The sequence below is a fragment of the Musa acuminata genome, chromosome BXJ1-4 (genome assembly GCF_036884655.1).
Source record: "Musa acuminata AAA Group cultivar baxijiao chromosome BXJ1-4, Cavendish_Baxijiao_AAA, whole genome shotgun sequence".
Lineage (NCBI taxonomy): Eukaryota > Viridiplantae > Streptophyta > Magnoliopsida > Zingiberales > Musaceae > Musa > Musa acuminata.
Window position 1 is genome coordinate 3,344,146 of NC_088330.1, and position 23,399 is coordinate 3,367,544.

Sequence of the window (23,399 nt, forward strand, 5' to 3'; positions counted from 1 at the left end):
ACTGCTTTCTTCGGAATCAATTTATGGGGATTATTATTGTTATTATGATGGGGGAGTTTCTACACACGCCCATCTCATCACACGGGAACCCTCCGCCGGCGGTGGCAGACGTCGGGAGTCCGACACTATTCTTTCTCAAGGTTTGCAAGGTCTTCGCCGACCACCGGTTTCGCTCGAGTCTCTCGTGGAGGACCATGTCGGCATGCATGCGCACCTGCATGCCTCCTCTGCGACATGGGGCTCCCGCCCGAAAACGTCGACCTCAATGAGCTCGAAGCCTTCTTCTTCACCCTCGAGGATCATGCACCTGCTCTGTCGTCCGAGGAATCCCCGCCTCCCTGGCCCACCGGCCGCATGTTCGAGCTGGGCACCTACTCCCTGTTCCCCTGTGCCACTTGTCCACCAAGGCGTCATCTTTTCAGCCAAGACTGTGATCTAATTATATGGATTGATCGGTGAAGGAAAAATGGCTTCTCTTGAAAGATTTAATAAGATTTATAAAAAAAAAATAAATTTATTTAGCCAAAAATACTACCTTATATGAGCTCAATAATAAAAATTTCCTAGCCGTCAGATCTGTAGACCCCAACCCCATCCACCATTCGATGCAGGTAACCCCATCCATCCCCTCACACGAGCACGTGGCAAACAAACAAGGGTCGTTGTTATGACAGCGTGTCAAGATCATGGTCCTTCGTTGTGCTCGGACTCCCAAGATCGGACGGTAAAGATGAGACGCTGCAAATACGACTGCAAATCTAGACCGACGGTCCGCTCCTGGTAACGTATACCGCCGGTTTAACGTAAGCAAGGCGGGACACGATGGGCCCGTTCGGAACCCCCCCGAGTCGCCCTCGCTCGTTTCTCTTAATCTGAGGCCCGACGATTTGGGAGTTTAGGGCATGGGATTCTCGTGGGTTGGATGTAGGAACGGTGAGGAGGTCGGTCCGATCCGGGTTGGGAGATGGGAGCAGTGTAGGCTGTGATCCGAGACATGGGTCTCGCGAGCTGGACGAAATTGGCAGGAGAAATGGAGATTTTGGAGTCGTACGTCCGATGGATTGCATCGATCTGCATGTTGCGGATTGGGTTTTTGGGATATTTGGGGTTTTAGAGCTCTGTTCTTGGGTAGTGAACGTTGGAAAGCCGGAAAGTTGAGATCTTTGGTGCTGAAAGCGTGGAAGCCTTGTGTAATAGTTGGTTAATTCTCTGCAATCATCTATAGGTTCACGGAAATAGTTTCCTTGACTGAGGTAACCGTTGTATCTGCTTCTGATAGATCTCATTATATAATCCTGATCATTCGATTCTGAATTTTGGATCTTTGATTCTTGGTTTTTTCCTGCATTTTTCCTACTTTGGCTTCTGTCATTTCGGTCTCAAGTTTTGTGAGCCTGTTGAACTATATGTTTCATTTTCAGGATGTTATGGTATCAATGAAGATTCTTTGAAAGGTCATTGAACTAGTAATGTTACAATTGTATTGGTCTTTAATGATGATGCTGCCTTGAAAGCCATATTCTCTGATGTCCTATTCAATTCAAAAGTTTGCTCTATTAGATAACTCCCATCTAGGTTTTCTTAAACTTGTTATTTTGGGAAATGTACGATCTTGATGTAAAAAAAAAAAAGGCCTTCCTTGCTTTTGTTTTCTATCAGATTTGCTTTCTTAATCTTCTTCTAGTAAATTTAGAAACTTTCCGAATGCTGAACTTTATGTTGCAGTTTCGTTTGTTGTTTTTCTTTATAGGAAATGGCTATGCTGGTTGATCCTCCCAATGGTGTGGGAAATCAAGGAAAACACTACTTCTCAATGTGGCAAACCTTGTTTGAGATCGACACAAAGTATGTTCCCATCAAGCCCATTGGGAGAGGAGCATATGGGATTGTCTGCTCATCAATCAACCATGAGACAAATGAAAAGGTTGCTATAAAAAAAATTCACAATGTCTTTGGTAACCGTGTGGATGCGCTTAGAACTTTGCGTGAACTGAAGCTTCTTCGGCACATTCGACATGAAAATGTTGTTGCTTTGAAGGATGTTATGATGCCAGCCCAAAGGAGGACATTTAGGGATGTGTACCTTGTTTATGAACTTATGGATACTGATCTGCATCAGATTATCAAATCGTCACAAGCACTTTCCAATGACCACTGTCAGTACTTTCTTTTTCAGGTATAAGTAAAATTATACATACTACTAAAAAAGAATCAAGTGCACTATTTATTGTCCAATCTCTCATGACTTGGCTTGTTGGCAATAGCTTTTATTCCTAAACCAGCCTCTCATTGTTTGGGTTCTCATGCCTGAGCCTCTTACTAAAAAAGAATCATTAGATTTTTTCCCCTCAACCATGATAGTATTATAAAGCCAATTTCTTATTGCTTGATGACTTTGCTTTTTATTCATGAGCTGTTGTGTTATGTCTTGGCTTCTTCTATACTAAAAGTTTCTTGGCTTCTTCTCCACTAAAAGTGTCTTGTCTTCTCACGTATTCATATGTCAGTTACTTATGCTTAGCTTCCTCTTGAGAAAGCTCTTATGGTTCATCTTCCTCAGAAATCAACCTCTTATGTCTCGACTTGATATCTTAGCTTTTTATGCATAAGTCAATCTCCTATGACTTGGATCCATAAATTGCCTCCTCATCAACGAGTTGATTTTTTATAGTTTGTCTTTGTCATTAGAAAAAATTGTATTTGCTTCTTTATGCATAAGTCAACCTCTTCTGATTTGGATCTTTTATGTCTTGGTTTTTTTTTTTCTAACAATAAAACCTGTATGGTACTATTCAGTATTCATAAGCTTCATGTTTATTACTTTTCTTCTTTTTTCTTGAACTGCCTTGAGAGTCTTTATTTTTATTTTTGTGAGATAAAGTTACGGAAGTACTAATCACAAGCTAATATCTTATGGCTTGGCTTCTTTCTTTGAATCGATATGGACCGATTGATTTTCTTTCTTTCCAGGACGACACTACCTGAAATCCAACTCCATGATGTTTTGACTGTTTTGGGGGATAATTAGGCGTATTTATTTATTATTCTCTTTTATAGGTTATTTAAGTCATGTATAGCCAATCTTGCTTGTAACTCCTAATAATATTTTAGTCCCACAAATATTGTACCAATTAATTGGGTGCTTTGATATTAGTGTTGTGTCTCGAGTATTGAAGAACTAAATGTGCCTATGCATTTTACTTTATCGTGAAGCGGAAATCTGAGTTTAAAAGAGTCCTTCGTGTTGTTATTCAGGTAGTTTTTAGTTTTAGAGGGATGTACAAGTAATTCCAACATTTTGTGGCATAACTCCACAATTACCCACCTTTTGAAGGATACAAGTTAAATTTTCCTAATGTATATGTATATATGCTTCATTGTTGTTTGGTTGGAGCTTTGGTGTAGAACCATAAACTAATCTACTGGCGATTAACCCAAGACAACTGGATGTTACTGGTTGGATTTAAGGGGATTTGGGCATGATTATAGAAGTTGCCTGAATGTATTTACTAGAGAGACCATGAACTAAGCATTCTTCCTTGCATTGAAATCTTTAATGTGATTCTAAGCTATGCATTGATATCATGATTGTTGTGTTATCCGAGATGATGGGACCATGATAGCTATTGGTTCTTGTAAGAAGGTTAATAAGATGGTAAGAAATATTTTCATTTTAGAGGTGACTTGGAAAATTTTTCTTTTCTTACAATTCTAAAATGAGGAAAGGAAGAGAGACCTAAGAAGACCTACTAGAAACAACAAATAATGATTTAGTTGATCTTAATTTAACTAAACGTATTGTTTTCTATGAACTCAATGATGACAAAAAATTCATGTAGCCAATCCCAAATAGTCGTGAGTCTCGTGACATTACTGATTCTTCAAAAATCTTGATAATGGATATTTTCTTTGTATTTTGCTAGCTCTGGCCATTGAACATTAGCAGCATTATATGTTTTTTTTTCCTTTGCCTATTTAATTAGACTCGTGATCGTGTGATTTAAAAGATTTTTTGGTAAAATTTTATTGACTTTTTCTGAAGTTCCATGCCTAGTCATAGTTAAATTTTCTATACCCTTCAAATCATAATGGCCTTGCTATAGGAATTTTTATACTAGAGCGAATGATGATTTATTAGACAGTTTAAGTGACAACTAACAATACTTGTTTATGACGTTCTACCTATTTATGGAATCTATCCAAGTTGATGATGGTATAGAATCAGCACAGAAATTCTCTTTTATAATTATTGGTGCAAGCTTGATAAATATCCCTCTTATATACTTCATAAACTGCTCTTTTACTTAAGTGAGATACTACTGAATTTCAAACATAAGCAAGATTTTTCGTTAATACTGATGAATTCCAACATTTTAGGTTCAAAAAAGAGGAATGTATAAGCTCAATCAAGCATTTTTTGTTGCTATTGAGTTGTTTATGTTTTGTTCAATTTTGACAGTCATTGTTGTGTACTTTTTTTAGTACATCACCTCAAACTTATAGCAGCAAAAGTATCTTTGTTATTTATGTCTGAGTAACAAAATTTAACATGAATGTGTCTACAACTAGAAAGTAGTTAAGAAACAAATGCTCACTATATATGCTCATTAATTTAAAGTTTTACTGAAACAGCAAAATTGTTGCCTTGGAGAACACTAAGAGTCGTTGGAGTTCAACAGTCTTGATATAATTATAATGTCAATTCTTTTGTGCAATGGTACATATAAAGAATTTATGGCTAGTTAAAGCCAATTCAAAGTAACAGGTTACTCATGATAAAATGTTTTAGGATTCTGATGATTGCTTATCTCTACTCTGGATTCTAGTTATCATCAAAATTATTATGGACAAAGATTAGACCTTATACCTGAAGATTTAGGTATTACTACCTTGAACCTTGTAATTATCACATGAACCTGTAATGTTATGGCCTTAGGCATAAAACAGCTGTGAAGGAAAAGAAATAACTAAAAGATAATGAAGATATACAAGAAGGAAGAGAAAAGAAGGATGAGAAGAAGAACCATAACAAGCTGCCTTAACAACATTATTGTCCTTATGCCCACAAGACTTATATACATAGTTTGAGCTTTGAGATCCAGAAAGAACATTGAGTATATTGCAACAAGTCCAATCGTTCTTGCATTCATACATTCCAATTAAGGTTAGGTCTAGAATTTTATCGATTTGTTTCATTTGTGGCTAGAGTCTCATTTATTTCATGATTGAAAAACTAAGCTGATTCTATTATAGGATCAGCTAAAGATATCAATGACCTGATTGAACATTTTGACTTGGCTGATGCAGCAGATAAGATTATCTCGAATTGGCTAAGATCAGACAATTTGAGGCAGATATTTGCCAACTTGACAGTTCCTGATATGTGTGTATATGTATTTATTGATAGAATTGGTGGTATGTATCATATAGGGAATGAGTAACTTTTCATTATGGAATTTCAAAAGGATCATTAATGAGATTAAATGATTAATATTGCTTGATTAGTGTTTTTTTTAGTTTTTTGTATTGTTACAGTCAATACTTTCCCCTTTGATACCACTGCTACTGAAATTTGAGATTTATAAAATCATAAAACCCTTTTGATTGGTCTAACTTCCAGATGAACAGGATTTTTTTATACTAAGTGATGTAGTAATGGAAATGGAGGTCAGAATATGGTGATTGAGAAGTAGGTCAAATACCAGATTTAGGAAATCATGGATGGACAACATTCTTCTAGTTCTTTTTTGTGTTTATAAATTACGGAAAAATATAATCAAGTAAAAGTTGGCAAAACATGGTATGTAGCTAGCTTTGCTGGGAATTCTTTAATTAATCTAAAATGAAGGCACAATTGTCAAGTTATAGTTTAGTACATGCTTGTGAGTTCTAAGCAACTACTTTGTTTACAAAAGAAGAAAGGAGCAATATCAAGTATTGTCTCTTGCAGACTTGATTACTGGATAAGCTGAAGAAAGACTTTAAATGTTCATTGACTATAACTTAAACTTATAGACAGTTTTGAGTTTTAGATTATTTAGATTTGATGCTTCTGGCAGCTACCCTTTTCAACATCTTATCAGTATTGTTAATTCTGTAGATTCATTTTTTGGTACAATATGTGTTCTAAATTCAGGTAGATACAGTCTTATGTTTGATGACAACAAAATATTCGTTTTCCCATTAAGAGAGCATCAGTTCTTTTCTGTTTCAACTTTTTTTGCCAACATAGAAGTGCATTTGATATGCAGCCTGCATACTTTCTCTATTTTATAAATGATGGATATGGTTGTCTTTTAATTGAACTGTCTCACTTGTTTATAGTTGCTACGTGGGTTGAAGTATATCCACTCTGCAAACATACTCCACAGAGACCTGAAACCTGGGAATCTTCTTGTTAATGCTAATTGTGATTTGAAGATTTGTGATTTTGGTCTGGCTCGTACAAGTAGTGGGAAGGGCCAGTTCATGACTGAGTATGTTGTTACCCGCTGGTATCGGGCCCCTGAGCTACTTCTCTGCTGTGACTATTATGGTACCTCCATAGATGTTTGGTCAGTTGGATGCATCTTTGCTGAGTTGCTTGGACGAAAACCCATCTTCCCAGGCACGGAATGCCTTAACCAGCTGAAGCTCATTATCAGTGTACTTGGCACCATGAGTGATGCTGATATTGGCTTCATTGATAACCCAAAGGCCCGCAAATATATCAAATACCTGCCATACACTCCTGGCATCCCTCTTGCCCATCTTTACCCAAAGGCCAATCCTTTAGCCATTGATTTACTTCAGAAGATGCTTGTATTTGATCCATCTAAGAGGATTAGTGTCACTGAGGCACTGGAGCACCCTTACATGTCATCTCTTTATGACCCCAGTGCCAACCCCCCGGCTGAGGTTCCTATCGATCTTGACATTGATGAAAATCTTGGAGAAGATATGATCAGGGAGATGATCTGGAAGGAGATGGTTTTCTATCATCCAGAAGCTTCTGCTAACTGATAAGAATTTGTGCTTGATCTCAGAGAAGACTCCAAGCTTTCTGAAATTTTATAAAGGCCTCCTATTATTTTGCTGTGGCTGCTCTCTTGTTATGAGACACGCTCAACAGTGTAAATATTAATGTACTGTCTGTTAGGTCTATGCAGTTTGATGTAGCTCATGATATTAATGCTTGTATGACTTGACCTTGTTAGGCATTGAGACTTTCTTGGTAGCTGTGGTTGCCAATCTTGATGATCTTTCTGTGTACACATTGGATGCACATATGCAGATACAAAGTGTCTACGTTTGGGTCAGAACTTACTTTGGATGACCTATGTGGCAGGAATAATACTCTAGTTAAATCAATCTCATACTTTGGCTCAATTTTGCATGACTCGGTTTAGCTTGGTGTTACTATCGGTAATACTTAATCCGATGGTAATGTTATCTAATTTGTGGCACCTTTGGCTGATCTTTTTCTATTCAGTGTCTATTAGGAATACTTGCAGGATTACAACTGGAGGCTTCAGAGGCTGGTTGATGTTTCGTGGGTATAAACATGAAGGTAACTACTTTCTTTCTCAAGAGACCCATCTATATAAGTTTTTCTTAAATAATTATGCACAGGGAATGTATATCATTGACTTCAAATTTATGTTCCTGAATCTATTTAAAGGAGTTGTTGGTTTAGTTAGTTTTCTCTAAATGGTGTCACTAATTTCTCAAGATGTACTATGCCTAAGCATCCAAGTGAAGCTTGATGTTCTCTCTAATTGGAAATCTAAGAGCAAAGACAATCTTAGATTCATGAGGCCATCATGTCTAAAGAGCAAAGACAGTTAAGTTGAATGACACTCTTTTCATTATGGAGTATATGATGAATGGAAATTAAAAGGATGAATGTTAGTATCTATGATTTTGTTTCTTTTCTGTGGCATTGAAAGCAAGGATATGATCAGAATGGTGATTCCAAACCATCATATGCTACATTGCTTCACATGTCCTCAGAAAACCTTCATCACTAAGGTTGTGGTCTCTTCTTCTTTTCTCCCTGGAAAAGGTGAATGGAACACTGTGGCTTCAGAACATATCATGCATGCATGCTTAGCTTCCTTTGGGAGTTGATTCTTGTAGGGTTGGGCAAAGGATAAAGCTGTGGCTGTCACTGCCCCATGCTCTTGCAATATGGGGCACATGATGGTCACTGCATGGAATGGAGTGGAAGATGAGGTGGAGATGGTAGTGGCTGATAAAAGGTAAAAGAAGGCATTGCCCAATGCCTTTAACAAAAGATATTTAGCGAGGTAGGAGATTGGAAGGCCCTTCTTCTTTGAGGTGTGGCATCAAACCTTTCAGGTGACAAAGGTCAAGTGAGGAATGATGTTACATAATTGTTCCTTCTGGCCCTTAATGAACAAGTGGCCAAACTTCTCAAGGATTCGGATCATCACCATTGTTGCTAGGAATTGTCCAATCTGCAAAGTCTAGTTTCAATTAGATACCAGTTTGCTGTGGATTATACCACAATTTGTAGGAAAGAGGAATACTTAATTGTCTAAATAAGAGAAGTTTTCATTCATACATGTCCTAGAAAGTGAAAAGTAAAAGATAGGTACCAGTGAAAGAGGAGAAACTTGTCCTCATCTTTCTCTCCTGGCTTGTTCCTTGTGACAGAAATAGTGGAAAGGATATTATCCCATTGGTCACATCTTTAGCCTTTAAGTTCCTTTGCAATAACAAGATTTTTTTGATCATAGCAGACCATCAAATGGATGACCCACATAAAAGAAGATCCATGCTTGTGAGATGCAGGTGCATTGAGCTGGTGCTCATCATCTGTGTGCAGTCTTTTTTCATATGATCACTAGAAATGAACACCCACCAAACAAACAAGCAATTAAGTTCAAGTAAATGGTGATTTTTATGTCTGCCAAATCTTATTTCTTAATTTTATATTTCACATTCTATGGAGTCATAAGCTGTCATTAGTATTTTGTGAATGAGAGGGGTCCAAGGAGGAAGATATTAGTGCTGAATGAGAGGGGTCTAAAAGGCACATTTGGAATCTCTCGGAGGACTGACATATTATATGTTATTAAGCACCAGAAAAGCTGGCATTGCCGACAAGGTTACTCCCAAGAACATGGAACATATTCTCATGGATAATAATAAGGTTCACCAATCTTCCTTCATCAGTGATGATTTGCCAAAACAGTTCTTTTGCTTTAAGCGTAGGCACTAAGAGAACCATGTTCTTTGATCAGAGCATCATGTGCTTGTCTTTGTAATAATTTTGTTAGGTGATGATCTTGGATGACTATCCTTGAAACTGTAATGGTTTGAATCTGATGATCAACTTAACCATCTCTCTCTCTCTCTCTCTCTCTCTCTCTCTCTCTCTAACACAATTTTCCTCCTGCAGCCAATTATCCATTTTTTTCAGATTACCTCCTGCTAAAAGATTACTAATCATTCTTTCCCAGTCTTATGGAAAGATGGAACTTGCTAATTCTATCTCCATATCACTTCTCATTCTGGGGTTCATCATCTTAGTTTGAGGTTGAAAAGGATCAATTTTGTTGGACAATTCAGATGTGAAATGAGTAAAATGAGCTTAAGGTTCCAAATCTCCATACAGATAGGTAGGTGATGATTCTTAAATAATTAATATTACTCTGTACTTAAGAAAAAGACAGTAACCTTCTCTTTGGTCTCTAGCATCAGCAACTCATTACTCTTGATATGGTTGGTATCAATCTTCTTAGTCAAGATCTCATATGATGTCTTTACCATCCCAAGTGTCAAACAACTTAAATGATTGTTATATTTGCAACTTCCATCTACAACGTTTTGATTGACTTTTCATAAAAAAAAAGATAAGAAGAGCATTTTGTTGGCATGTGTATGATTAATTTTTTTATTCTATCTTTCATGAGATCCCCTTCCCTAGCTGTTCCCTTTAGTGGGTGATGTATGCTTTGCTTCATGTAGGATAATTTAATGAAGGATTTTGTAATACCAAGTACCAAGGACAAAACTAGTGCAAGGTTGCTGCAAATAATAATACTAATAATAAAACATCAAGAGCTGTCTTCTTAATGCTTGAGAAGAATTATTATTCAATATCAACAATTTCATAGGAAATTGTTTGTCTTTTGTTGCCATTGATGCTTTTATTGTCATATCAACTATAAAGGTGTCCTTGAAAATACTTTTTATAATAACAGTAGTAGTTCTTCAAAAGCTGTCTTCTCAATGCTTGAGAAGAATTCTTCAGTACCAACAGTTTGATAGGAAATTATTTGTCTTTTATAGTCTTTAATGCCTTTATGTAACAATCATACTCTTGAAAGTTCATAATAGAAATTTATTGTGTTCATCACAATAAAATTTCTTGCTCTTAAAGGTCACAGAGTAGTAGTGCCATGGATCTGTAGGCAGCATTTCATCTTGCTTGACAAGAAAACAACAATCTTCTTATAGTAAAAGAACAAATAAAGCCTGTTAGAATCATATCTCAGTAAAAAAAAAATGTTGCTACAGTTCTCACAGATGTATTTGCTCCTTAGTATATGATGACCAATTCAAAGAAGTGTCTTATGAAAAGATGTCCTTGAAAATACTGTGTTTTATAAAATTAAAAGGAAACTTCACCTCTGAGTTATCAGTATAATTGATAATTAGGATCATCTGATAGTATTTTCCATGATATACTGCACTCAGCTGTCCACATGCTAAGCAGAAACCCAGGCTTCAAAGAATTATAGAATGCAAAGAAGCTCCTGTCCTCATCCCAAGTGATACAAGTTGGCAACAGGGCATCCCCATGCCTCTGAGGCACAAGCACATGGTTGTCTTGTGGGGCATAGCCCTGGTATCTTTTAACTTGGAAACACCTGACCTTCACACCATCAAGTTTAGATGGTTTGCAGTGAAAAAAGAAAAAATCATGATCAACTTATAATTAGAAGATGATGCAAGCTCTCTTGTGAAAATAGAGCTTCAGAAAGGAAAAGAAAAATACCCTGTAAAGTATGCTTTGAAATGCAAAGATTGATAGCTTACATGCAAATTCCAAAGACTTATATGGATACAGAACCCCCACATGTGAGAGGTTTTTTGAGATGGATAATAAAACAATGTCATCAGCACATGCAAGCTTTTGACAGGTTCTGCACAAGATTAAAAGGATCAGTCTCCATTAATTTGGCTTCTCCAAAAATGTGAGCTTACTAATATTAGCAGTGTTGTCCAAGCACCTTTTTTTTTTTCTTGTGACAGTGGAGACTCAACCCTTCAGTCTGAATGCTAAATTACATTGTAGATCTACCACTGACACTGCCAATGAACATGATATTGAGCAGCCATCAATCTTAATGCACAACTCAGGCCTCAAACTTGCCAAATCTATGATCATAAATACAAAGAAATGCCATTTAACTGGATCCAATGAAAGTTGAAACTTCTTTTATTTTTCTAGCTGATGTGGTATCTGATGGTTTTCAGACATAATCCAATCCTAATACAGATTAGTCAGCATGTAATGTCCTGATAAAAAAAAGGTCAACATGAATTACTCAAATTCACTGATAGAAAAGGATCATATGGTAATAGGTGGTGTACTATATGTTTTCTAAAAAATAATGGACTACTAATTTTCATCTTGCTAGAGCTACAACATAATTTACTTCATAAAATAGAGATAATAACATATTAACTTTCATTTGTTTAATACCATCAAAAGTAAGGTCATAATTTATATATTTTTTATCTTATAACTTGAGATCTTGTATTATTTAGCCAAGTTAAAGGTCTTCCTTCATGTTAGTCCCCCACCACACTACTGTGACTAACTCTATGTCCCCAGCTTTGTGTTTTCTTTTGCAAAGCACTAAATGAATGCATATATTGCTGTCCTTTTTCTCTTGCAAATAGTTGAAGCCAATGTGCAAAGCAACCATGAGCTAAAATTTAGTCTGATTCTGTTTCTGAACTTCCAGTTGTAGCTTTTGGCACATATACTGGGCTATGAAAGCCAAACATCCTTCCAATTACTCCTCTTGAATCCCACATAATCACTGGAACATCTTTAAGAAGTAAGAGTTTTAGTGGTGTAAGCAGGTGCAATTGTGATACCTGTTATGTTTTGAAGCTGTGGGGAATGACTGCAAAGCACCAAAGATGTAAATTAACCAAAAGAGTAAATAGCTACTCTTATATTGGCTTAAATCTACAGGGCAGAGATATTATTCCAACCTCCAACTCATGATCACCATACCATTAAAAATGTCAACAGTATCAGGGAGTAATTAATTCTATGGTCTGAAATGGAAGACAACCCAAGATCTGTCTCTGAATGAATATTTTAGGGGAGAAAGAATATACCAGAGGTTGCTTTATGATGCCTTTATGTGATGCCCACTTGCTTTCCCTGCTGCAAAAGGAGCTTTTGGTAAAAACTGAGGAATCTCACTATTTGTCTATATTGTTTCCCCTTTACCAAGATGCACTGTGGGAGAGGAAGAGTCTTAGTGGACATTAACAATCATTTGATTGAAGGATTTGTCCTCCTTCTGGTTAAAAGAAAACTATTATCCAGTATGCAGCACTGTTTAAAGCATTGCAAGCATATGGATGGGAGTCCTTTAATTGTCTGAAACTCCATTTCTACCCTGTGATTGAATCAGATTGGAAGGACCACATCTCTCAACGACTGCACACAAGATTCCAATTTCTCTCTCTTTCTTTTTCTTCTCTCTCTCTCTCTCTCTCTCTCTCCCACCAAGTTTTCTTAATTGGATTTTTGTCTATATATGCTACCCTTCCCCTGAGTTCCAATTCCCTTTCCCCCTCTCCTCCTTTTCCTTGCTTGGCGATCTTGAGGTTCTGCTGCTCTGTTCTTCCGTGGCCCTGCCTTCTTAAATTTCTCTTGGGTTCTCGATCCAAAATCGAAACCCCAAGAGCTGAATACTTTGTTCTTGCTGCTGTTCCACTTGTGTTGGGCAAAAGTCGAGTCCTTTGCGTCCACTTTGACTAATTTGCTGTCGTTTTGGGATATCTTCTGCTGCTAATTTCAGGGGAGACTCTGCCAAAATTCTCTTCAAAATCTGGCCTTCGGTTGATCCTCGGTGTAAAAATACGACCTTGCTGCTGAAATCTGCAGGGATTCTTCTTCCCAGTTGCAAGCTCTGATCTTTTTCTGTACTGAATCCTCCTCCTCCTCCTCTCCTTTTGTTTTCTTCACATGCAGCATCTGTTTCTCTTGATGTTTCTAATTGATGTCGCCTATCCTAAGTGAGATCCTTCTCTCTGGGTGTATGATAAACTCCACCATTCGACACAGAACCCATCTTGTTCAGTCCTTCTCCGTGGTCTTTCTGTACTGGTTCTACGTCTTCTCCGAGCGTGTTCTGAGATCCGAGCACTCGGGCCCTGTCCATTCTCTCATATAAGTACAATCTTCTTTTGCTAGCGTTGATCTTTCAGCATATCTCCACCCAAGATCTTGTCTTGCCTGAAGCAGCAGCACTTAAATCTATAAAAAAAAGACTGCCGAGAAAGATCTCATTTTTACTGTAAAAGACGCAAAAAGCTTCCATGGCTTCTCCCAGTGGGACTTCTTCTGGGTCCAGCCTGCTGCTCCCGACCTCGGGCTCCGAAGAGGATCTGCATGCACTGATGATGGACCAGAAGAAGCGAAAGCGGATGATATCGAACCGTGAGTCCGCGAGGCGGTCGAGGATGCGCAAGCAGAAGCATTTGGATGATCTGACGGCGCAGGCGAATCAGCTGAGGAAGGAGAACAGCCAGATCCTGTCATCCCTCACCCTCACCACGCAGCAGTGTTTCGCTGTGGAGGCCGACAACTCCGTTCTGCGCACCCAAACCATGGAGCTCACCAACAGGCTGCAATCCCTCGATGAGATCCTTCTCTTCTTGAACGGAAGCAACACCATCGTCCGCAATGGCTTCCTCATCGGTCCATGGAGCTCCACGTGCACGAACCAGCCCATCATGGCTTCAGCAGCAGACAACCTGCTTCAGCATTGATAGATAAGAAGCCATGGATTGCTGTCAAAGGGCGGCTGGTAGCTCTGGTGTTGCTAGCTGTGCTTGTCAGTGAGGAGGACTTTTGTCTATCTTGGTATCTATTGTACTTTTGTGTGTTTGGGTGGAATGCGGGCAAGATATTTAAGCCCTTTGGAGCTTCAAAGTGCCCAAAGTAATGTGACCTTTCGAGTGTCTTTTAACTATTAAGACTCTTTAGTTTTATGCCAAGTGTGTCTGATCAGGAACTATAATATATGGTAGTGACTATGGTTTTACTAGATGTGACCATTGATGGCAGCATGAAGGCTATAGAAAATGATTTGAATGGTTAGGTTAGGCCCAGGGCGAAGAAGCTTCAAGAATTCCTTCATGGTTGTTTGAGCTTGGAAAAGTATCGTACAAGAGAGAGTAGACATCTCAATCAATGAGCTGAAAGAAAAGGTTTTCTTGCATTCCTACCGTGCATATTAATATCAGTCCATCATTGTTGCTGATGTCTGCCCTTCCCCACTCGCTCACTGCACACCTCGATGGTATCCGATGGTACGCTCACAAGCCCATGCACATCGACATAACAACAAATGCAGACTGTAATACATGCGGTGAAAGGCCTTTTCTACTGCTTCATAAAGAAGATCGATGCTTCTGCCTTGTTCTGAAGAAGAGAGCATTAGATAAGTGGTGTTTCAGAAAGAAGTAAGCATCTACGCAGCATATAAAACGAAGCAGATCTCATCCGCCATGCACTTTACTAAGATCTGAATGATACTGTGGTGGTGTTCTTCGGTAGAAGCAAGGCAAAAAGGGTGGTGGATCGATGGGCCACCGTATGGTTGCAGTAGAACGAGTCGACTGTGATCATATGAAAAGCTCGATGGCGACGATGACCGAGATCGGATGGGAGTCCACAGAACCCCACCACTTGTGGGTGGGACATGTTCTAATCGAATACTATCGTCTCTCTGGACCGTCAGATCAATCAATTATTCGAGTTCACGCTAAGATCGTCGACGATAGAATTGTTTCAGGCAAGAAAGACGTCTTCGTTTTCCTCCTCGTTATCTAATTTTATATTCTATTCCTTCTTTTCAAGCATAAATAATGAACATATTTTTTGTTAGTATATTTATTGATTTTATCGTATCGATTTTTAAATATACGAATTTTTTATTTATAAGGAACCGTCTGAAATATATAATTAAACACGGCGTCTAGAATCTTCTCAACCATGCAATGCGCGGCCACGTGCCATGACCACTTTCCATGCGTATCCAGACATGGACGTCGTCACCCTCTCCATGAAGCCACCTCTCAACACGTGTCAACATCCTGCACCCAACAACACGACCTCGCCCACCCCCGCTGACGCACGTGTGCCCTCGGCTGGTGATCCACGTCGCGCCCGCGGATCCATATATCCCCCGCCCCCGGACGCCGCCTTCTTCTCATGTCAAGCAAGCAAGCACACACAGAAGAAGAGGAACCGAAGCTTACGTCCGACGAGAGAAGATAGGCGAGGAAGGGAATGGAGTATACGAGGGACGAGTACGGCAACCCGCTGCCGGTGAACCAAGGGTATGGAATTGGCGCCGGCGCCGCCACCAAGGAGCAGCACCACTGTGGCGGCACCGGTGGTCTTCACCCCTCCGGCAGCTCCAGCTCGGTAAGCCCACCTCTTCTCTACACTGATTCTATCGAAGCGGCATGCACCTTTCATTCTAAGGCGGAGAAAGCAGAGTACAGATGAGAAGAATTCCTGCTTTACTTGCATGCATTGGTTGAGGCCGTGGATTAACATGATATTGGCAGTCTGAGGACGATGGGCAAGGGGGTCGGAGAAAGAAGAAGGGATTGAAGGAGAAGGTCACGGAGAAGCTGCCGGGTGGGCACAAGAGCGAGAAGGGGCACAAGGAGCCGGAGACCGGCACTGGCACTGGAGAACAGCACGAGAAGAAGGGATTGATGGAGAAGATCAAGGAGAAGCTGCCCGGCCACCACAAGGAGTAGATCAGCTGACATTGTAGTCGTAAACTTAGCCGTTTGTTCCTTGTGTTGTGTTTATGTTATTGTCTACATCTTGTAAGAAAGTAACTGTTCGTCTCCTTCCTGTTCAGACGTTTGGTCCTCCTGAAGTTTAAATTTAGAGGTTACATCCGTTTCGGTATTAGCTAATGATTTCTCCCGTATAACTGTGTGACTAGGGAGATTGGATTATATCCAGCAAAGATTAATTCCATGTCTAATGATCCACAAAGTCGGATCATATTTGTTGATGTTAGCGCATAACTTGAACAGCTTGAGTTGAATGGATAGCAGAGAAGTTGATGAGAGTAATACAACTCCCATATTTAGAAGAATCTGACAGATACTTGTAAGAATTGATGGTTTCTTTCATGAAAGAATTTGGAAGAACAAGTAGGACTGACATTGATCACTACACTCCATAGTCGCACGAAGACGAGTATCACACTTGTATTCTCGAGTCTCACGCCCAATTGATCCACATACCATGGCAGATCCAGATGCTGTTGCTGCTGCTCGAGCCTTCCCCATGTCCAAAGTTCTCTGAAGCATCCAACACACTGCTATGATCCAATAAACCTGAGTTGGCTAAACCTTCATTCTGTCCAAGTAGATTCAAAGTCTGGTGCAATTGGCCGTATATGTCAACGGTATTCCCTACTGAATCCAAGCAATGTCTGTGCTTCCATTAGTGGGAAGGAATCGAAGACTGGCTTCAAAGGTAACTGCTCAAAAGCAGCACCAGCACACTGAGAAATGTGTTCTTCCGGCCACCGCCACTTGTGCTTCTTCACCATCACTCGGTGGCTTGTGGGTGTTCGGGTCGATTCCCCTTTATCTGAGTTTTGTCTTGAGACATGAGTTCCAAAAGTTCTTGATCTCATTATATGTTCTTCCGGGCAATTGTGACGCAATTTTGGAGAACCAGCAATCACATAACATGAGAGAGTTCGGCACTACGAGTTGGTCAAGAGGTCCCCTTCAAGATCGGTGGTCACCCATTGCCCAAAACTTCATGCAGGTTTATAATTGACTCCTCTTCTTGCTGAGAGAAACTGCCTCTCTTGAGGTCTGGTCTCAGGTAATTGACCACCTGAACCTGCAACTCTGCCCACAGCACTGCAGTCCGGTAATAATTAAGAAGAGAAGGCTCTGAACTATATCGAGGAAATCCAAGTGTAGAGAAGGAAAAAGTTCAGCAATAAGGAAGAGCTGAAACAAGTCTGCTCATTTTGGCACAGAACTCCAACAGCCAACTCCACATCTATTGATATGATTATAAAGCTTCTCATCTTCTTCGGGAGACCACAAGCCTTTCTTTGGCTTGTGCTTGAGACTGCAATTAATGCCGTCTCAGTATCTCTGGATGAGCCCCTTGGATGTGAAGAGGTCTGAGGAGGTTGGAGGATTTAAAAGGCTGAAAGCAAAGGATTTAAGTTCATTATGAACACAATATACTTAAGTTTGAAGTTGGATGAAGAGGAGAGAGAGGGAGAGAGAGAGAGAGAGAGAGAGAGAGAGAGTCACATGAAGATGAAGTAATCAAGTGACTCTTGTGCAAGTCTCTGATGCTCTTGCATCAAGGTTTATGACACCTTCAGTGGCAGGAACATGGAGAAAAGAAAATTTCAAGAGGCTAGCAAGAGTTAGGAGACTTGAAATAGGAGTGATGGTAGTAAAGACAAAGCTTTAGGCTAGCTGGGAAATGACATTTTCACTAGCTGGGATGACTATGAAGCTTCATTAAACTGTATCACTTTTTTTCAAACAAAAAATGAAATAATAAAGTTGCACCACATGTTCCTCTGAATCAGTATTTGGTATTTCATTCAACTTAGAAAGTAAATGAACATTCTTTGACAGTCTTGTACAACAATTAGAATAGTATCAGTCTCCACACTATGAGTGCTACAACATCTTGAAATGAAAGGTTCCCTTACCTAAGAATTTTTTCTGTGGATATGAACAGATGCCATGGTCTCAAACTGTCACCCTGTTCTAAACATAGTTGATCATGTCAGGAATGACCTGATCTTGGTGTTTATCTAAGCTCTGGCTAACCACCATAAAATATTTTCAAGTAATCATTGTGCTGGCCTAGATATCATTCTCTAGATATTGTGTCACCTAGTTGCAATTAGTTGGATTTATGGTGGCATAAGAAATCAATGGAAGATTTCTTTGAAAACCACACCCACATACACAATTAAACTAGTTATATTTCAAAAAAAAATTAATTATATGCAAGATCAACATTTTTTATTCTCCACCTTGTTTCAGTACACATAATATGCCAATACCACATCAATCGGCAAATCTGGCTGAGCATGCCAAAGGACCATTTTATGATTTGATCACATCAAACCTACAGATGTGCCAGAAACAGTTAGTACATATGCTAGTCCATTTTCCCTCAGAAAAGAAAAGTGAAAAAAATCATTATATAGCTGCTTTTGTATGTTCCTTCTTTGTGAGAAGGAACATCATATTAGCTAGCTCCTCTTTGGAGTTACAGAAACCAGAGCTAAAGGAAACTACCATATGAAAACAAAGGCAAGACATTGTTTTATATTGCCTTGGATAGGGCTTGTGGCCTATTTTGAGGTGAAGATATACTTGTCCTATTTCTAAGTTGCATGGTTGTCTACCAACTCACATTGTTAACATCTCATTGATCTTCTATAGCTACATATGGCTATATCTATATATATGGATTTCTATATTTTTATCCATTGAAGCTGATCTGTTGTAATGCATGTATTCCTCCTGAGTTCAACACTTGCAATGACACTATGATCTAACTTAAGATTGAGACACATATAAGGACAAATACAGGGATGTTGCTAGTTAATGCCTCATGCAGTAGTGAGATCTGCAGCTCTGTTTGTTTGTTTCCTCACTAAGTCACCAAGTTTGAATTGGATTTCCACAAAGCTGTTGAACTCTTACTGTGCATTAAATGTCAACTGAATCATCCTTCATTATGCTGGCTAAGTAATTTTTTGATCTGTTAATCATGGCCAGCACTCTATTCCTTTGATTGCCTCAAGAAATTAATCATGCAGCTCAAGTGTCAAACAGTCAAAACAAGTCTTTCATGACTTATTCAGTCTAGGTCCTCACTGTAATCACTATAGCAGAAGGGAAATAAACATTGTAAACTGCGCTTAAGTGGTGTCTATCATTATTGTGAAGATAGACATGGTTATAAGCAGATGGATTAGTTGTTGGCCTTAGCTTGCCACCTTAAGATGCCTCTGCAAATCTTATCTTCCATGACCAGAAGTTATTACCATGAAAGAAAGCTGGAAGCTAAAACAAAGAGCAGGAATGATACCTTGATACAAGAGTCATTGAGATAAACAGATCAGGAAGATCTTGTTTGCTAGTTGTTATCCATTATTAACTTTGTACAAGCTTAGAGCATGATTGACTATATTCGAGCTTCGAGTTTGCTTTAGTATAAGCATTCTTATTATCTTTTCACTACTTTATTTGATTATATCATACATGAAAGCATGGTTTTTATTGATAACAAAGAAAACTATTAAGCTAGACTAATATGATCATCATGTCATTATTGTTGCTGTTACTTCTGTTGTTTTTGTTATCAATCTAAAACTGATACAACAGTTATTTGTTAAACATGCTGACACTAACGTTTTTAGTGCCATGAACTTTACTAATAATTTGGTAGCAAGTCTTCATTCCTCTGCTGTGCTTAAAGTAGAAGAAGAATCTACGAACCTGCCTGTTGCCTTCCATTCCGTAGTAGTGTCGTCGTCGTCTCGTGGTCCCTGTGACCAACAAGGAGGAGGCTTCCTTTCCAAGAAGAAGAGATCATGATCTGAGAATGACAAGATTAAGTAGAGGCTCTGCTGTGCCACTTGTCTTCCTCCATCCATCAACCCCAGGTCAGTGGTTCTTTTCATGCCTTGTCCCCTTTGTCCCATGGAAAGAGATGCTCTTCTTTGGTCTTTCATGCCTTCAGCTCCAGGTGGTCCATCACAAGCTGCAACCTCCATCACTGTGTTAATCATCAGAGAAGACCAAGTTGCCCATCCATATACTTGTTATGTAGCAGTGCTTTACTGGATGGAAATAAATAGAAATTTCAAATATGATCCTCATCCATGGCTTTCATTGCTAAAACAATACTATAATCAAGTTTTGTATGGATAGAGACTTGTCATGTTTAAGGCTTGCAGATACTCTTTGCAGCTATGGATGCAAGTTCTCTTCAAGAAGTTCAACTCTCAAACATTATGTATTTACCTACCAACAACTGAGAGATAGATGTCATTCAGATCTTGATTAGTTTAACAAGATCACCATATGTAGATCCAATTCCAAGTTTTAAGCATTCAGCTCCTAGTTATATGTTGTGATTGTTGCCCATGGAACTCACACCAAATCCAAGAGAACCAGTATGGCTGACTTTATCACTATCTTATGCAATATTCCTGTGATCATAATGGGGATTACAACTGAATTCTCAGGCTGATGAACTTGGATCAGGAAATGACACTTTTATCAACAATTTAAGGTTTGTTTAAAGTAGTACAAGAGCTGAAAGCGTACATGGTCAAATAAACCAGTCTGCTACTGATCTGAAGTATAGGAAGCAGGGTATAAATTAGTCAATCGATCATGGATTTTTATTCAGTGATTCTGAAACTAAATTTCTTCCAAAATTTTTAGATTATTGGAATGGTGAGGATACACAGGACACCAAACTGTTTTAGATAACCCAAAAGCTTAGGAAGCTGAATCATAGCTTCAAAACACTTGGCACTAACAAGTAGTCAAATATATTTAACAGGTCAAACAGGGAAAAAACAGAGATGGTTCCACTATAGTAGAAACGGCATAATACCTGACAATATTGAGTTGTAATCAATGGGACAAAAAATGCTTAACACGAATACACTCTTCTCTGTATGCCAAAGAGAGCACAATTAGGCAGAAGTTTAGAATCCATTGGTTAAATCTGGAAAATAATAATTACCTCTATTAAGGCATTAAGAGACACTATAATACTTTCATGTTCACTCTTGAGGAGTCAAACTAATCGATGAGGCAAATGTAGCCGTAGAGTGTATCTCTTTCTACCAAAATTTGCTTGGCATTCAGGTTTCTTCCAAGGGCTCAAGCTGATTCTGTCATTTATGAAGAGGTAAGACATTAGCTTAGTACAGATGTTATTCCCCTTTAAGCTAAAGAGGTCTTATTTGCAATCAAAAGGGACAGCCCCAATCCCAGATGGCTTCTTCAGGGTTTAGCTTGACCTGCTATTGAGGGCTTCACTAAAGCTACATTCACTGAAGCTACACCAGACTTCCATTAAGATCTCTTCTATATCTACCACATCCCAGAACTTTAGCAGATTATATGCCCATCGCTTGTTCGCTGTAAATGTACCATAGGGATCATCACAAACAATCTGCAAAAGAACATGGAAGCAGTCAGTAAATGGAGCTCAAGCTGCATTTATAAAGGGTCAAAGCATTTGAACCAATGTCCTCTTGGCAGAAAATGTTTTGAGAATCTACCAAAAGCCGGAATATCACCTTGATGCACAGGGCATTGGATTGCCCATGAGTAAGAAATATTTTTGCAGCAAGTACCACATTTCATATTTGATTGCATGCAAGTCACTTGTGGCATGTATATGAGCAACTAAACTCTTTTATGTTACAAGCAAATTTGTGATATAAAATGGTGTATGTCATACTTGCATAGTAGTTTGCAAGTTAAAATTGTGTTCAGGTACATCCTACCACTTCTTATACCTCTTCTTCCTTTCCAAGCACCTGCCATCAGCTCCTCTAGCTCAGTTTCAAATGCAAGTAGCAACTGTAATCAGATAGTCATACAACTTCACCTATAAGTGCTACATGCAGTATTTGCTTTTGTCTTAACCGATATATACGGGCATCCAACTTCTAAAACACGGATATCAAGAAGATATTTTTAATTCATATAGCTAAGAAGAATGAGATGGAGGAAAATAAAAATAATACAGTATGCACACCTAGAAAGGCATTACGTGTGAAATAGATATATTGGAAACCTCAAGAGCTTCAAAAGCAAAACATAGACACACACAAGCATACACGTCTGAGGAGATATCCTAGTGTTTAAGGTGTTTTGTGTGCAGTCAAGAGATCTATGTGTATTATGTAATATCTGAATTGAATGAGTGAGAAAAAAAGTCAGAACTATGATCAAGTACACCAAACTTGTGAGAACCTTTGAAGCCTTCATTATGGTTATGAGTTCATTACAGTCAGGACTTTTATCCATTGCAAGCAGATCAAGGACAGACTATGAATCTTCTAAAACTGGGAAGAATTCCAAGTTCCAACATATTTATCTCTCGGATCTAATAAGTCAATATTAGATTCAATCCTTATCAACCATTCATCTTATGCCTTATACAACACTGTCTACACCAATACAGATGACACTGGATTTCTTAGTAGAATTATTTTCCAACAGATAATGCTTAAGAACAAACAATCACTGACATCTCAATCCCTCACTCCTCCAACAAAAGAACAACTGAAAATGACGATTCCGCATATCACATTATCAGCCAACATAAAAATCCCAACTTTATAGTCTCCACAGGTTGTCTTCGATCCCATTGCCGCCACCATCAATTAAAAGTAGCATAGACATACTATCGACCGTGTCATGCAATCAACCGATTCCAAAGAAATACGTCAAAGAAACTTCATTTTTCGGATACTTTTTAGTTCCAGATAAGGGCATCACTGAACCATAAACATACAAAGATGCTAAACAAAAGAAAACGAATTAGAGAGAGGAGACAAACACGCACGCTGCCCACGCTCTGGTGGTTGAGCTCTGTTATGGCAGACAAGTTGGTTCCCTGTGGGGAACAGAAGACACGAAAAGTAAGGATTTTGATCAAGATATACTCAGAACGAAAAGGAAACCAGAAAAAAATCGTAGAGTGCTTCTGGGCAAGAATCCGACGAAAGGTCGAAGAATTCGCGCGGTGACAACAAGTGCCTACCGATTCGCTGCGTTATGAGAGAGAGAGAGAGAGAGAGAGTATCCAGAGGTGCTTCAAGGGGGCTCGAGCTGTAGAACGAACGGGGTCAGAGTCGGGAGAAAGAAACCCCGTTTGCCTTTCGCCCCGGTCCGGTTTTCTTGTCTCAACCCGACCGGAAAATTAAGATCCGGTTTGATTCGACACACACACACACACATAATAAGTAGGCCTGCAAAGAGGAAGGAGAATCGTCAATGTATCTCACTCCTAAGAAAGCTCCCACATAGTTAGGCGAGACAAAACCAAGTTCTCCGTCCTG

At 39.0% G+C, this 23,399-nt stretch overlaps 3 protein-coding genes and 1 long non-coding RNA gene across 9 annotated transcripts; 3 read left to right on the top strand and 1 right to left on the bottom strand.

Moving 5' to 3' along the window:
• The first annotated feature begins 847 nt into the window (after positions 1 to 847).
• On the top strand, positions 848 to 7,236 carry LOC103980142 (mitogen-activated protein kinase 4). Of its 2 annotated transcripts, none has more exons than XM_018825398.2 (3): positions 848 to 1,253; positions 1,726 to 2,176; positions 6,325 to 7,236. In XM_018825398.2, the coding sequence occupies exons 2-3, from the start codon at positions 1,754 to 1,756 to the stop codon at positions 7,000 to 7,002; spliced, it is 1,101 nt and encodes a 366-aa protein (XP_018680943.2). In that variant the 5' UTR covers positions 848 to 1,253; positions 1,726 to 1,753; the 3' UTR covers positions 7,003 to 7,236. The 2 variants fall into 2 exon arrangements, with proteins under 2 accessions (XP_018680943.2, XP_009394700.2); XM_009396425.3 differs by having other exon boundaries at positions 850 to 1,253; positions 1,751 to 2,176.
• Positions 7,237 to 12,661: 5,425 nt separating this feature from the next.
• On the top strand, positions 12,662 to 14,256 carry LOC135641848 (bZIP transcription factor 11-like). The gene has a single exon (XM_065157616.1). The coding sequence runs from the start codon at positions 13,582 to 13,584 to the stop codon at positions 14,032 to 14,034; it is 453 nt and encodes a 150-aa protein (XP_065013688.1). The 5' UTR covers positions 12,662 to 13,581; the 3' UTR covers positions 14,035 to 14,256.
• Positions 14,257 to 15,478: 1,222 nt separating this feature from the next.
• LOC135641852 (dehydrin Xero 1-like) lies at positions 15,479 to 16,201 on the top strand. The gene is made up of 2 exons (XM_065157623.1): positions 15,479 to 15,697; positions 15,844 to 16,201. Exons 1-2 carry the CDS (start codon positions 15,560 to 15,562, stop codon positions 16,039 to 16,041), a joined length of 336 nt encoding a protein of 111 aa, XP_065013695.1. The 5' UTR covers positions 15,479 to 15,559; the 3' UTR covers positions 16,042 to 16,201.
• A 245-nt stretch (positions 16,202 to 16,446) lies between these two features.
• LOC135641855 (uncharacterized) lies at positions 16,447 to 23,153 on the bottom strand. Of its 5 annotated transcripts, none has more exons than XR_010497808.1 (5): positions 22,904 to 23,153; positions 21,065 to 21,499; positions 20,933 to 20,992; positions 19,804 to 20,147; positions 16,447 to 17,473 (listed from the first exon to the last, which is right to left on the bottom strand). It is a non-coding gene; the product is annotated as an uncharacterized LOC135641855 (long non-coding RNA). The 5 variants fall into 5 exon arrangements; XR_010497807.1 differs by lacking the exon at positions 16,447 to 17,473 and adding an exon at positions 18,147 to 18,421; XR_010497809.1 differs by lacking the exon at positions 16,447 to 17,473 and having other exon boundaries at positions 18,429 to 20,147; positions 21,065 to 21,215; positions 21,345 to 21,499.
• Positions 23,154 to 23,399: the final 246 nt, after the last annotated feature.